We start from the raw sequence: 13,805 nt of genomic DNA, 5'->3' as shown, positions 1-13,805 counted from the left end.
GAGAGGAGGAACAATTCCAGGTGACGGGCATAATGTGGGTGCTTAAAATTTTTTTCTGAAGCATTTGTTGAATCAATTTTCCACTTTGAAACTTTACAATATTTTCTCCTTGAAGTTTTCCACACTTATAATTGTTTTAAAATTTGTGTTTTAATCATGAAACTAAAAGATAAAGTAGAGGAAAATGAGTTTCCACCTTATTTTTATTTTTAAAATTTTGAGACAGACGACCTTTTCACAACGGAGAGCGAGTGAACGAGACTAAAACATGGTTTTTTGCATATCGTAATAGAAAGTGGCACTTTTTTACACGCAAAATCGTAGTTAAAGTAGCACTTTTTTACACGAAAAATCGTAGTGAAAGTAGTATTTTTTTGCATTGTTTTATTCCATCTCCTTGGAAACGTTTGTCAAAGCATACCTATTTTTTTTTATATACAAAAAAAGAGTGTGTACAACACGTTATGAAAGTATCTTTTTTTCACTTATTTGCTTGATTAACTCGGACTATGCCCTTGTTAATCAATCTGCAAATTTGTGAAAAAAAGTATGACTTTCATAACTAGTTGTACAAATAACTATTTTAGGCACCCTTAATGAAACAGGTAATTTTACGTACTCCCATGCGAACAAGAAGTAACTCTTTTTCGGACGCACTTTTCAAGGCATGGACCGCGGCGCCATCTGTTGGTCTATTTAGTAAGTTAACAACGAAACCCACAAAACCGAGTAAACCGACTGAAAATCAACCAATATTTGACAGTTAAGTTTACCTAACCAAATTGTTTTATTTGCAAGTGTTGTATCGTTTACTTCTGGTAGTGGTTATTTGGCGAAAATTAAGAAAATGGACATTGACGTTGTCGATAGTGACAGTGAAATTGACGAAGCGATGACTGATACGCCGCCGGACATTGCAGACGAAGCAAGTGCTGCAAAACAAGACTTGCTTCCGAAAAAATCTGGAGACCTGTATAACATTGAAAATGTCGACCATAAAGTCGAAGATTTATATTTCTTCGCTTTTTTTGTGAAAAGAAAGCAAGTAAGACACTTCTTTTTGCACCATTGTAGTTAAAATGTATTACTATGTATTACCTTTTGCTTTGTACTTTGTGCGTTTGCCTAAAAAATTTAATGTGCAACTCAGCCAAAAAGTGCCTTTTGTCCTCGCTTGTTTTCAAGTCTCGGCTCAGCCTTGACTAGAAAACCCAGACTCGGGCAAAAAAGATTCACTTTTTGGCCTTGATACACAAATAACTATTAATAGAACTAAAATGAATCAAGAGAAGTAAAAGAAAACAGTTTCACATTTGTGGAAATTGGACAATTCTTCGATTTTGTTACAGTTCTTTCTGTCACATTTTTGACAACATTGGAATTCTTACAAAATGTAAGAATTCATCGAATAATGATAGTGCTTTCATAAGTAGGGCAGCCGTATACAATATTTTTATTATGGTTTCTATTTATTTTTTATTATTTTGATTTTAAAATTTTTTAGACGCTTCCTTTTTTCCAAATCAGTTCCTTCGAATTATTTTTTTGACAACATTCTTACGATACTAGAGATTCGTAATAAAAGAGTAAATATGTCAGTCTATCGATTTAACTAATCAATAAACGTAGAAAAAATATATTTATTTTCTTGCCCTAATTTTTTTATTTTCATTTTCTTCCCTCCTAATTTGTATGTTATTTGTAAACTGCAATTAATACTCACTTAAATTAAAATATACCACTCTTCATAATTCATAATTTTCTTGTTTGTGCTAGGGACTTAAATACCATAGTATGTACGTACTTTGAGTAACGTAATTAATTTTTTTTAAACGAGGACCAATTCAATATGTTAGAATTATTTTTCAAAATATTTGTCAAAATTTTCCTTTCAATAAATAAACAATAATTGTGTAAATATTAAGTTCTAGTTTCTTTTTCTGGCCAGTAGGACAAATATATTCAATTATTTGTTTTTACAATTTAAAAAATATATAAATACTCGTAAGTGTTCATTTGTATAGGGTGAACGAAATCGAATAATTTTTGGACAGTATAACATTTATGAAAGCATATTAATTTTGTAATTTTATATTTAAAAATGACCATTTTTATTATCTTGACTAATTGAATTTGTTGTATCTCTTTTCACTGGGCGTTGTTGACATACATATTTTTTTTTAATTACATTTAATTTAAGGTATTCTGTCTTCATTTTACATTTTATAATTTTTCTTAATTTTTTTTTTGATGATTTTCGTGTAATTTTAATTCCGTTTTTTTGTTTCTTTTTTATTTATTTTTTGTCTTTTTTTAAAGAAGAAATAAAATCTTATATTCCTTAAAATGTATAGAAGTACCTATTCAATTCCTCCGTACATTTTTAATAAATACAACCAAAGCGTAATTTCTTTCTATTCTATTGCACTCAGCAGTTTTATTTTTTATTTGTTTTATATTTCTACTTGTGTATCACATCTCCTCTACTCGTTTACTGACCCTCCATACATATTTCGTTTACTTTTCCAATTGCTCTTACGATTGTTTACTTTCCTCGCTTCGAAATCAAGAAGTAAATTTTTTATGTCGCATCGACTCCAATATTATCAGAGCCGTTAAGGCGTGCGTAAACTTAAAGAACCTCGTGAGCCATCCCTCAAAATTGGACTAATCAAATCCGAGATCTCATCAAACCCTCGACAATAACGATTGTCTGAAAAGTTGAATGAAGCACTTCGCCCTCCAAAGCAGTTCAGAATCACAATTTTCACGTTAATCCCCCAGCATGAGCCTTTCTAATTAGTTATGAGATTGAAACCTCATTTTACGAGACTCCAACTTAACACCGGATGTTACGGTCTTGGCTATCTTCCATAATCCCCATCTCCGAGGACATTATCCGATCGACTCTTTAATTGGCGAACATTGCGTTTTTATTAACTACACCAATTGTCACGTGCGAATTCATCAAGAATGATGGCAAATAAACACACGAAATGGTCGCATTTATTTGCGGTTCTCACCACGATTTCCCATTTGCTAGAATAATGCCTGTCGGATTTCAAAATGCGACCGATGAAACGCGTCATGATGCAATTCGTTTGATATTTGGAGTAATTTTCTGTTGAAAACGTTCCCATGCACTCAAATTTGCCGAAATCCATCTCGTAAACCATTTACTTAATATTTTATGTAGTTCGTTGCTAAATGAAACACATCAAACTGAAAATTTAAGGCGTCTTTTACGAAGGCACGATGATGTGGTTTTTATTAAAATTTCTCGTTTGTCGAACAAGATGAAAGCACAGCAAATTTATTAATAAAACTACAAAATGCGTTTCAAGCAGCTGCTACATATTTATGATTCATAATTTTCCAAAGAAGATTCATAAATTTTTACAAGAAACTACACCAACCGTATTGAACCGCTGGAACAGTGAAATAATCCGTTTCCAGTCTAAATAATAAAATGAGGAATTAGGGATTTCCTTGATGGCGAAGATTATTTTTGCATCGAATATTTTGTTGTGAGAAAATATCAAAGGCTCGTGCGTCGTAGATTTTATACTTAAACCTAATAAACACGTTAGAACTTCGTAACAATTCAAAATTCGTTTAATTACATTTATGAGTTGAAACTTTGTTATGGGAGCTTTCGCGTATTGGCTGTTTCAGAGAGCAGGGCAGAAGTTTCTGAAACGTGTTTGTTGCTTCAGATAAAGACTTAGAGGCCGATTTCAAGTTGACTTGCGACGGTCGCACTTGTTGTCATGGTAACGGCGCAAGAGAGAAAGATGACGCATATTGATAATTAATGTGTAGGACAAAGATAGCTACACATTTGCGCTGTACCACCTATTTGCCACTATGACTTGAAATCAGGCCCGAAGTCTATTTTCATAGATCCTATTTGAAATTCCATTCAAATTTACTCCGCAGATTAGCGGAACTACTAATTGTAACAACTGAAATCTACAATTATGTAAAAAAAAAAAAATTAATCGAAGCCTCTTTCGAGTTTTTGATTACATTGTCAAATGTTTCACATCATTTAATTCTGTTAAATCCTCTAAACAATTTCTGGACCATGCAAAGCAAAATTTACAAATACAAGATTGCTACAAGTGTTTCAAAGTTTTCAGAACTTTCTAGCAAGAAAATAATTCTTTCCAAAAGAGTTTATGGTGTTTTCACTCCTGCAAAAAATAAATATTATAGAATTGTACAAGAGTTCTTGTTGACAATGTGTTTTAAACGGCGCGGCGCTTGTACAAACACCACATTTCCCGTTTCTGCTCCTTTTACTTAACAAATAGCGGGTGCGTAGGCTGCTGTATGCAAAACACGTCTGGAGAAAATAGGGGTGCCATCGACACCTCACCAAGAGCAAACTTGCTACACAGAATCCCTCTCCACAAACTTATAAAACTTGCAAACATGAAGGCCCAAACCCGGCAGGACCACTCGAAGCTTTGATGAAAACAGATGTCAGGACCTAATGGAGGACGAGAAAAAATTGAGAAATATCGTGACGGTCGCCATGTTAGATTAAAAGTGTAAATTTTCTCGGGTATGTCGTAAAAATTTATCTACTGTAGTACGTGCTTTTATTGAAATTTTGACAAAGAAGCACACGATTAGATTTTTATTGGGTACGAATTTTATGGCTGATATTGAAACCCCCGAAAGTCCGGAGTCGACGAAAATAATCCGGCGACGTAAGTCTGACACCTTATCTGAAATGTGCAACCAGAATAGCAAAATTGCAATTATCTCGTACCCATTAACGTCCAAAAAGTTTGCTAAACATTAAATCGCATTGTTTATGACTCTACTTTTTTAAAATATTACTGTTTTTATCTAATCGGTTCAACGAGAGAACAAGAAGGTCGCCATATGTTAATACTCGTATGCATACATTTATTTAGTTTTTTTGCGAACCACTGTAAAACATGAAGCTATTCGCAGTGCTCTTATTTTCAACGCTCGCACCTTGGGGTGAGTAATGTTCGATATTCGGGTTGTAATTTACAAGCAGGCTCGCTTTTTCACATTCGGGGTGAGAACATCAAGAAGGTGACGTGTGAGGCGTTGTTTATTGATGTAGAGTAACGCTAGCGAGGGGTTGAAATGCAAGGGATGAACGAGCCCACCTATTTTCGCTCATTTTCCGCTTCTCCAACTGACACAGAAGTATCAACTTGCCGAATCTATCTCGGTTGTTATGGGAACAACAAAATAACAGAACTATTACGGATGACAGCAGACCTATTATGGATTATAACGGTACAAGGTGCTGTTATGAACAGGAAAAAATGTACATTTCAACCAGTATATTTTGTATGTTTGAGTAAAATTGGTAGCGTCAAATAGTTATTTCCGAAATGAGTGCGAGAAGACATTTTTCGCACATGAGAGCATTTGCGCGAATGTGCCGAACACGTCTTCCCGCATCGAAGTTCGTACAATATTTTTTGAAACGAATATTACGAGTATGTCTGATTTGTCGTATACCCTTTGTGAATAAGATGGCGCTTGTCCGTGTGCTTGCCAAAGTGTCAATCGAATTAAAACAGTTTATTATTATCGAGTCAAATTATTTTCAGAATGCTCAAAAAGGCGAATGCTTTTTGGATGATTTTGAAACACTAGTGCTTCAAAGTGGCTTGAGACCGCATACTACTATGCCGTCGCGAAATGTCATTTTGAAGGTCAAAAAATATTACACGATACTCGCTGCTTATAACAGATTTCGAGTAAGGCGTTTACAGACCTCGTATCGTAATATACTATTCTGTTTTCGTAAGTTTGACTAAATGTAACGATTCGCGACTTATCTACCTTACCTACATTTTTCGATTTTTATTGCACCCAAACAAAACGTAATTTTCTGGAAACTAAACAAATAACAAGTAACTTCGTAGTTGTTTACTATTCAGTTGAAATTACACAGAGTTCTGGTGGAAATTAATTGTAAATTGCAAATAACTTTCATGTTTACATCTGTAAAGTCAAAACAAAAAAAATAGAAGATTTTTTTGGGAGAATATTAAGTGGATTAGTTAGATTGTAATCGTTTCTTTAGGTCTCCCTCTTGTGTGCTATCGATGTCAATCTGGTTATCACACCTCTGAACCCTGCAGTGATCTGGTTCCAGGAGGAATTACTGAAGTATGTGATGAACCTAATTCTAGCTGTTACGAATCAATCGAATGGTTCCAGAGTAAATTTTAGAACAGGTTTATAATTGCACAATTTCATTTATGTTTGTAGACGATGTACTACAGTTGGTGAGAAGATATTGCTGGACACCACCAGACAATTCCACCGGTGACTATTGTGACAACTATAATAACCCAATGGGTACTCTAAAATACTGCAAAAGCTGCACGGATGATTATTGCAACAATAAAAAAATATATGAACCTTTGACATACTTGGAATGTCACACTTAATCAACTGTGCATAAAATAATTAAGTGGTGTTACATTATTAGATGTATTATTTTATGAGTTTTTTTGTCAGGTGGAATAAAAGTTGACACAACTATAACTGCGTCGTACTAATCGCATCCCACACAAACTCAACGGGTGATAGATCGGGGGGATTACGGAACAATTACAATGTTAAACTGTAAACTGCGCACTAAAGCTCTTTTTTATCTTTTGTTTTGCGAATTAGGCAACTCTAATTGCATTGTTTTTTATTTGGAATAGTGACGAACTGTTCCAATAAAATAATGTATTTTGAAAAATTGTGTAGGAATCAGTGGGTGGACGTTTTTCACTCTTGTACATTGTCCACCTTAGTTCTTTTCAATGAGTTTTTCTGCTCGTCAAGAATTTTTTGAACTCTCGTTATACCTGGCGCGAGTGAAAATGTGGAAAAACAAATGTTATCATTATCGTACTATAAATAAATGGTGTAAAATTTCGCACCTACGTGCGAGTTTAACGAAAATGTGCAAAGCGCAAAAGTTGAGAACAAACTTGACATGTCAACAAGAACTATTTTAGATTCTGTGAAAGAAATGTACCTATCGTCTTTCGAGGATGCTTGGTCGAAGAGTGATTTTTTAATTTGGATAGAGATGGTTCAGAAGAAGTTTGACGTCGAGAAGAGGGTTGATAAATATAAATAATGTTGACTTACAAATGTCTGAGAGATGGCATCATCGCGAACGCCCCCTGGTCCAAGGACTCGATCTTGTTCTCCATCAACGACAGGACTCGGAGGCGCGAGGGTGGGAAGGTGGTGTCGACGATGTAGCGTATTTGGTTGTTCTGCAGATGTCTGAAGGGATGAAACAGAAGTAGAACAGAACAGACATAAACATTTGCAAGAAATCTGTTGATGGGTTTGCACTTACAGAGCGGTGAGATTTTTCAGCGGTTCCAGAACCTCCCTCTTGATTTCAGCGATCTTGTTCCCCCTCAGGTCCCTGAAATATTTATGAGGGCGTATTAATATTAATCGAAGTGCACAAGGTGAACGTGAAGTTTTGAAAAGGGCGTCGAAGTTTGTAATGGACTCTCATTTCGCACTTGCAAAATTCGGCATTTCGCCCCGCTCTCCAATTCTTCAGAGTCAATAAAAATCGATTTCGTGCCTCGAATAACAACAAAAAATCACATTCGACGATTGCCAATCGAAATTTTAATTAAAAAACTCTCGAAAGAACGACTAGCCTATTTCATTAAGTCGGTTTCGCGTTTCGGGATACTCACAGTTCTTTCAGCTTAACCAATTCCTTAAAAGCACCTGCCGGGATGCGGGATATATGATTGTGCATTACGGACCTGCAAACGGGAACGGTCACTTTGTGCTTTTATTAAACGCTTTGATTTATCGACAGTTCATGAATTGTAAATTTTATTCCACTCTCCTCGAGGATGTTCTGATACTCACAGTGTGTTCAGATCGTTGCCTTCCGCGAACAGATCCGATGGGAATGTTTTCAGATCGTTGTTGTCCAAATGGCTGAAAAATTAATTTCCAGCTCGGTTTGTGATCAATTCGAATATGTAGATCACTTACAGATGTTTGATCCTCGACAAGTTGTAAAAAGTGTGTTCCTTGAGTTCGTCGATGTTGCAATGGGCGAAATTGCTGGAATTATAATTTATTTCAAACCATTTGTTTAAATAATCTTCCAACTAATGGAATTACGAGAGAACAGATAGGGAAAATTGACACTGAACAACCTGCGGCAAATGAAATTTCTCTTGTGAAATAATAATATACAGGTTGAGTCAATTGTAGTTTATTTCTAAAATTTTCTTAGATGCAACTAAAAATACTAATTCCACTTACCACTTGATACTGTGTTTAATTTAAATAATAAATTGAATCAAAATTGCGTTTTTGACTACAAACGTCAAAATGACAATGTAGGAAATTTGATTAGCAAAATGACAACGTAAAAAGAAAACTATCGTAAAAATTGTTCAACATGCATTCCATTTTGGAGTAAACACGTGTCAACCCTGTTTAAAAAGGACCTTTGAAATCCTGGGCTGAGTAGGCGTTGGAAAAATTAAACCGTTTAAAGTCCATTCACGTTGGATTTTCCTAGTCAAGGTCAAATAATTCAATATTGTGGCAGTGTGATTTTTAGTTCAAAAATGCTTTAGCTGTGTATGTCACCAATACGGGCTGATAAAGTAACCAAGTCATTCGTAGACTATAGAGGTTATGTTATTCGCTGTCAGCAAAGAAACAGTCATTTTTCAAATATTGTTATTAAACTTTTTAGAGGATAACAATAGGTAATAATACATCCATTTTGTTATCACTTGCACTAAAAATAGTGTTGTTAATCGGTATGATAGGATTAGGAACATACAATCGGTACCTAACTCCTACCTACTGGTGTTGTATTTTTCTGCTTGCGTTGTTGATTAAGTGAAAAAACCCTTAACGATTACATTTACTTAACCTTCTGCGACTAACATGATGAGTGATGAGGAACCAGAATAAGTTATAGAAAATGAACCCAATAGGAAATTGTGTGAAGTTTCTTTCATTGGAAGCGATGGAAGTAAGGAATGCATCTAAATGATGGAACAAATTTGGCAATAAAATTTCAGTTATTCAGAGACACTTATACGTTTTGATTGTGGTTGTGACGTTTCAAGAATGTATTGTTACAATTGCATACCACAAAAGAAAGGTGTATTTTGGTTTTTAATTATTTTTTTCTAATTTAAGTTTTTCGATGTACAGTTGCAGCCCCTACAAACTCAGATAATGTGACAAATAAAAAATGTTGGCGGTGTAAGATGGTCCTAAAATTGAAGTTTATAAAATGTCACCCAACTGAAAGAAAGTCAGTGGCGTATAAAATAAGAAATTTGAAAAATTCAAATACAATAGTTAATATTTTATTGTATCACCGTTAGCATCTATGACCTTTTGGAGTCTCCTCGGCATTGACAGAACTGTGCGTTGTACACCGTCCACAGATATTTGAATCTAATTGAGGCATTTTAAAAATTGTGCACGCTTTTGACTTACAAAAAACTGACACTGACATTGCCATACCGGATAAAAGTCAAATTTACACATTACAATTTTTTTGAATTTGGCAGAATGTGTCAAAAGTCGGTGTCTGAGTTTGTAGGGGCCACAACTGTACATACCTTTAAAATAACGTTGTATTGTTAAAACTGCTCAATAAAGGTCGTAAATAGATTATAATCATGTTAATACATACAATACATTAAATATTAAAGGATTCTAACTAATTAATTTTCGAACTGAAGCTATTTTTTCTTGAGTCCGTATTAGCTTGCGGGTTTCGTCACATTACGTCAGTTGTGGAAGGTTAACGCAATTTTAAAATTAACCTTTTTACTTTTCGCCATGGTGAAATCACCCAGGAATAGAATTTTATTAAAAAATCTGTGACTTTATTTCACACGTCAAACTAACATTCAAAATTAAAGACGTCAAATTGCTCTCAATCGCTCTATCACGAATAAAACACGATAATGTAGAAATTACTAGGAAAGGAGGCGCAGGCTTGCAACGTGACAACAATTTGGCAGGGAAAATCCAACGTGAATGGACTTTAGGAACAGTGTAAAGATTGAATTTCCCGCCGTTTGACGCGAATGACATTTGTTTATGTTTAATCTGGACATAATTGAACATGTTTGTTTTCAGCAAAGGGTGCCTTTGATATTTGCTTCGAGAATAGGAATCCACTTTGAAGGTCAGTCATGTTATCTATAAATTACAACCATGAACTTGTACATTATTCTGTTACGTAACAATTACAACACAACGTAAAAATTATCTCTAATCTTCAACTGTTCGTTTACAAACTTAATTTGTCTGAGTTAGAGATGGCCTCAACATCTTGCTGTATGGACCGGTTTAATCTAGGTGCCACGTTTAATGCGGATTATACAGCCTGAGTCAGCTAAAAGAGGTCAGTCGTATAAAACAGAAACTAAAGAATAATTTGAAAATTTTTTGTGGTAATTTTAATCTGTGACACTCTCATTGTACGCACATTTTTTTAGGATTCTATGATAACCCTGTCAGGAGGGATTAATTAAAAGAAGACGTCAACAAAAAATTTTTTGTGCAAATTTATAACTTTTTATATTCAGTTGAAGAAGGATTTTTAAAAATAATGTTGGTGCATTTGTTTTGGTGAAAATTAAACAGATTTCCTCAAAACAATACCTTATTCTCAAGAATTGAATGTTGTCATTTTTATTCAAAACAGAGTCGAGTCGTGATCCTGTTGTCTTTTGTTTTGAATAAATGAGCAACATTGCTGAAATAATTTTTGAGAATTAGGGAGTTTTGAGCAAATCTGTTTCATTTTCACCAAAACAAATGTACTAACGTTATTAAAAGAAAATCTTTTTTTTAAATGAATATAAAAAGGTATACATTTGCACAAAACATTTTTTGACATCTTCTTTTAATTAATACCTCCTGACAGGGTTATCATAGAATCTTAAAAAAATATGCATACAATGAGAGTGTACCACACATTAAATTTACTACAAAAAAATTTCAAATCATTCTTTAGTTTCTGTTTTATACGACTGACCTATTTTAGCAGACTCATGCTATATAACGCATCATAAATTTAGCCAATAGCAATCGCCAATTTTGCATAATGGCAATGTATTGATAAGTGAATATACCCTTGACGACGTGGTATAATTACTTCGGTTATTCACCTCCTCCAACAATGTGATTTTGTCATAGAAACAATTGTTTGACACTTGTTGATAAACGTCGGAAAGAAAAAATGACAATTTTCGTGCAAGTGATTTGTTATACAGGGTTATTCACGAGTAATAATGGGCCTACAAGTGAGGAAAGTAGTGCATTTAATCACGAGTACGGAAGTTGGGCGTCCGAACCGAAGGCGAGTACGTTTGCTCATGCGTATTGAATCTGATTTTTTCCATGATCATAAAATACAGTCGCGGAATCGAAATTCCGGGCAGCATTTTTCGCTCACTTCAACAAAATCTCTGTAAACCACCTTTTACTGTCATCATGACTGACATTCAAAAATTCTTTTCTGTGCCGGTCACGCAGTCAGTTTTTGAATTTTGAGTTCATTGCAGCGAGTACAATTAAATCATCGCTTTCACCTGCTGCCTACCTCACTGAAAATTTGCCACAAAAAGTTGTTACATTACTACTACATATGAAACAAAAAATGCTCTCTCTTTTAACGCATCGACTTTGCTAGCTTCAGCTTAATCGTACTCCAGATTGTATTAAAACCTCCAAACAGTAATGTTAGATAACAATGACCCGAGATATCTCTTAAATTTAAACAATGATGAGACGAAAATGTTGAGAATTTTTCCACAAAATTTCGCTTGTCACGACAAAAATGGTCAATCCTCCGGCCTTGTCACTTCACAAACGTGAAGACGGTAAAAAATGGCCTCAATTTCTTGCTACATGTGCGGGTAAGTCGAAATTCTAAGTACCTCTTTAAAGCAACTGACGCTTTTTGATTCTTCGCAGCAACTTTTGCCGTTTTCACGGTGGGCTTTCATTCAGGCTGGCCTGCACCCTCACTCCCTAAACTCCTCTCGGACGAATACCCTAACGATGTCACTAACGAAGAAGCTTCCTACATCACCATCATAGGCTATGTGGGCAATATCTGCGGAGGGTTCATTGGGGCTTCATTTTTGGATAAAATCGGCCGTAGAAGAACAATCCTCTTGATTGCTTTGCCTCAATTTATTTCCTTCTTTCTGATCGCTATGTCTTACTATGTGTTCGAATTACTATACATAGCTAGGGTCATAGGTGGACTAGGTGAAGGTATGGCTCTGTCGATTGTCCCCCTGTATGTTGCAGAAATAGCCGAGCCCAGCATCAGAGGTACCTTGAGTACAATAGTATCTTTGAGTGGTGTTTTTGGTATTTTGATTTGTAACGTAGTAGGCTCATGCGTAGCCATCAATATTGCAGCCCTCATTCTCTTAGCGTTGCCGGTAATATTTTTGCTGATCTTTTGGAAAATGCCTGAAAGTCCTTATTTTCTCTTGATGAATAACAAGCACGATGAAGCTGAACGTGTTTTGAAATTCTTGCGAGGAAAATCGAACGTTAGTGATGAACTGAACACTCTAATAAAAGATGTCAATCGACAAATGTCAGAATCTGGACATTTTCGTGACATCTTCACTATCGACTCAAACAAGAAAGCATTTCTCTTAGTAATTGGAACCAGAACTGTCCAACAATTAACCGGAATTTCAGCTTTCAGTCTCTACATTCAAATTCTTTTAAGTAACGCCACGGAAGCCTTGCCACCTCAAATCGGATCTTCCATTGTTCTTTTCGTCCAACTTATCATGATGAGCTTGTCCACATTGTTCGTGGACAAGTGGGGAAGAAAACCTCTCTTGCTCTTCTCAACCGGAGGTTGTTTCATCGACTTACTCATCCAGACAATTTATTTCGTACTCAAGGAACACACTAGCGTCGATGTATCCATTATCGACTGGCTTCCTTTGGTCATGATGATTTTATTTGTCGTTTTATTCTCGTTGGGCTTGGGCGTCGCAGTGACTATGGTCTCTAGTGAAATTTTTTCCACGAGTATCAAGAGCAAAGCGGCCTGTTTGGTGAATGTTTCGTTTGCTTTGGGCATGATGGCCACCACGAAGTTCTACCAAGTCACTGCTGATGAATTTGGATTGACGGTTCCTTATTGCACTTTTGCCCTGACCACGTTTTTAGGAGTTTTGTTTCTATACTTTTGCCTACCAGAAACCAAAGGCAAGACTTTGGAGGAGATTCAACAAGAGTTAAAGGGAAAAGAGAAAGTTTCGAACACGACTGAAAAGGTTTAATCCTCTAAAATGTGATTATTTACAAAGCGTATTTCATGGTACCTCAGTAATTATTATTTAATAAAAATAAAACTTAAACATTTACGTAATATGATTTATTTCGACAGATAACAGAACATTTGAGATTGTTTCTTACATTTTTTCTTTTTATTTCCTTTTACTATCCTTCTCCAAGACTCTTCTTGAATTCTTGCAGCATAATATAGTAATTTTTTCCAATGAGATAAAATTAAATTTTTATGGTGCCTCTGTCTTCTTCTTATTTTTCTTTAATCGTTGTTGAATTTCTTCCAATGTTTTGCCTTTAGTTTCTGGTAACCAGAAGTAGATAAATAAAACTCCTAAAAACGTGGTTAGGGTAAAACTGAAATAGGGAACCGTCAGTCCAAATTCATCAGCAGTGACTTGGTAGAACTTCGTGGTACCCATCATACTCAAAGCAAATGCAAC

The 13,805-nt window shown here is 35.2% G+C and overlaps 2 protein-coding genes and 1 long non-coding RNA gene across 8 annotated transcripts in view; 2 read left to right on the top strand and 1 right to left on the bottom strand.

Moving 5' to 3' along the window:
- Nucleotides 1-13,805, bottom strand: part of Lgr4 (Leucine-rich repeat-containing G protein-coupled receptor 4) — a 75,794-nt gene that overhangs the window by 13,840 nt on the left and 48,149 nt on the right. For all 6 annotated transcript variants that reach the window (XM_069045561.1, XM_069045559.1, XM_069045560.1 and 3 more), the window contains 5 exons: nt 8,038-8,109; nt 7,909-7,980; nt 7,728-7,799; nt 7,370-7,441; nt 7,153-7,293 (listed from right to left, as the gene is read on the bottom strand). In XM_069045561.1, coding sequence (XP_068901662.1) covers nt 7,153-7,293; nt 7,370-7,441; nt 7,728-7,799; nt 7,909-7,980; nt 8,038-8,109 — 429 coding nt within the window. The remainder of the gene's footprint in view (nt 1-7,152; nt 7,294-7,369; nt 7,442-7,727; nt 7,800-7,908; nt 7,981-8,037; nt 8,110-13,805) is intronic.
- Nucleotides 4,944-6,414, top strand: LOC138129274 (uncharacterized). Its single transcript, XR_011159168.1, has 3 exons — nt 4,944-4,998; nt 6,086-6,171; nt 6,274-6,414. It is a non-coding gene; the product is annotated as an uncharacterized lncRNA (long non-coding RNA).
- On the top strand, nt 11,052-13,439 carry LOC138129271 (facilitated trehalose transporter Tret1-like). The gene is made up of 2 exons (XM_069045573.1): nt 11,052-11,954; nt 12,013-13,439. The coding sequence occupies exons 1-2, from the start codon at nt 11,876-11,878 to the stop codon at nt 13,353-13,355; spliced, it is 1,422 nt and encodes a 473-aa protein (XP_068901674.1). The 5' UTR covers nt 11,052-11,875; the 3' UTR covers nt 13,356-13,439.

The sequence above is a fragment of the Tenebrio molitor genome, chromosome 4 (assembly GCF_963966145.1).
Source record: "Tenebrio molitor chromosome 4, icTenMoli1.1, whole genome shotgun sequence".
NCBI lineage: Eukaryota > Metazoa > Arthropoda > Insecta > Coleoptera > Tenebrionidae > Tenebrio > Tenebrio molitor.
Note: the sequence above shows the minus strand (reverse complement) of the source record. Positions and strands in the feature narration are given on the sequence as shown.

Coding starts and splice junctions, on each gene's coding strand:
- LOC138129271 (XM_069045573.1), top strand. CDS start 11,876: ATGGTCAATCCTCCGGCCTTGTCACTTCACAAACGTGAAGACGGTAAA. Junction 11,955..12,012: donor ATTTCTTGCTACATGTGCGG/GTAAGTCGAAAT, acceptor GATTCTTCGCAG/CAACTTTTGCCGTTTTCACG.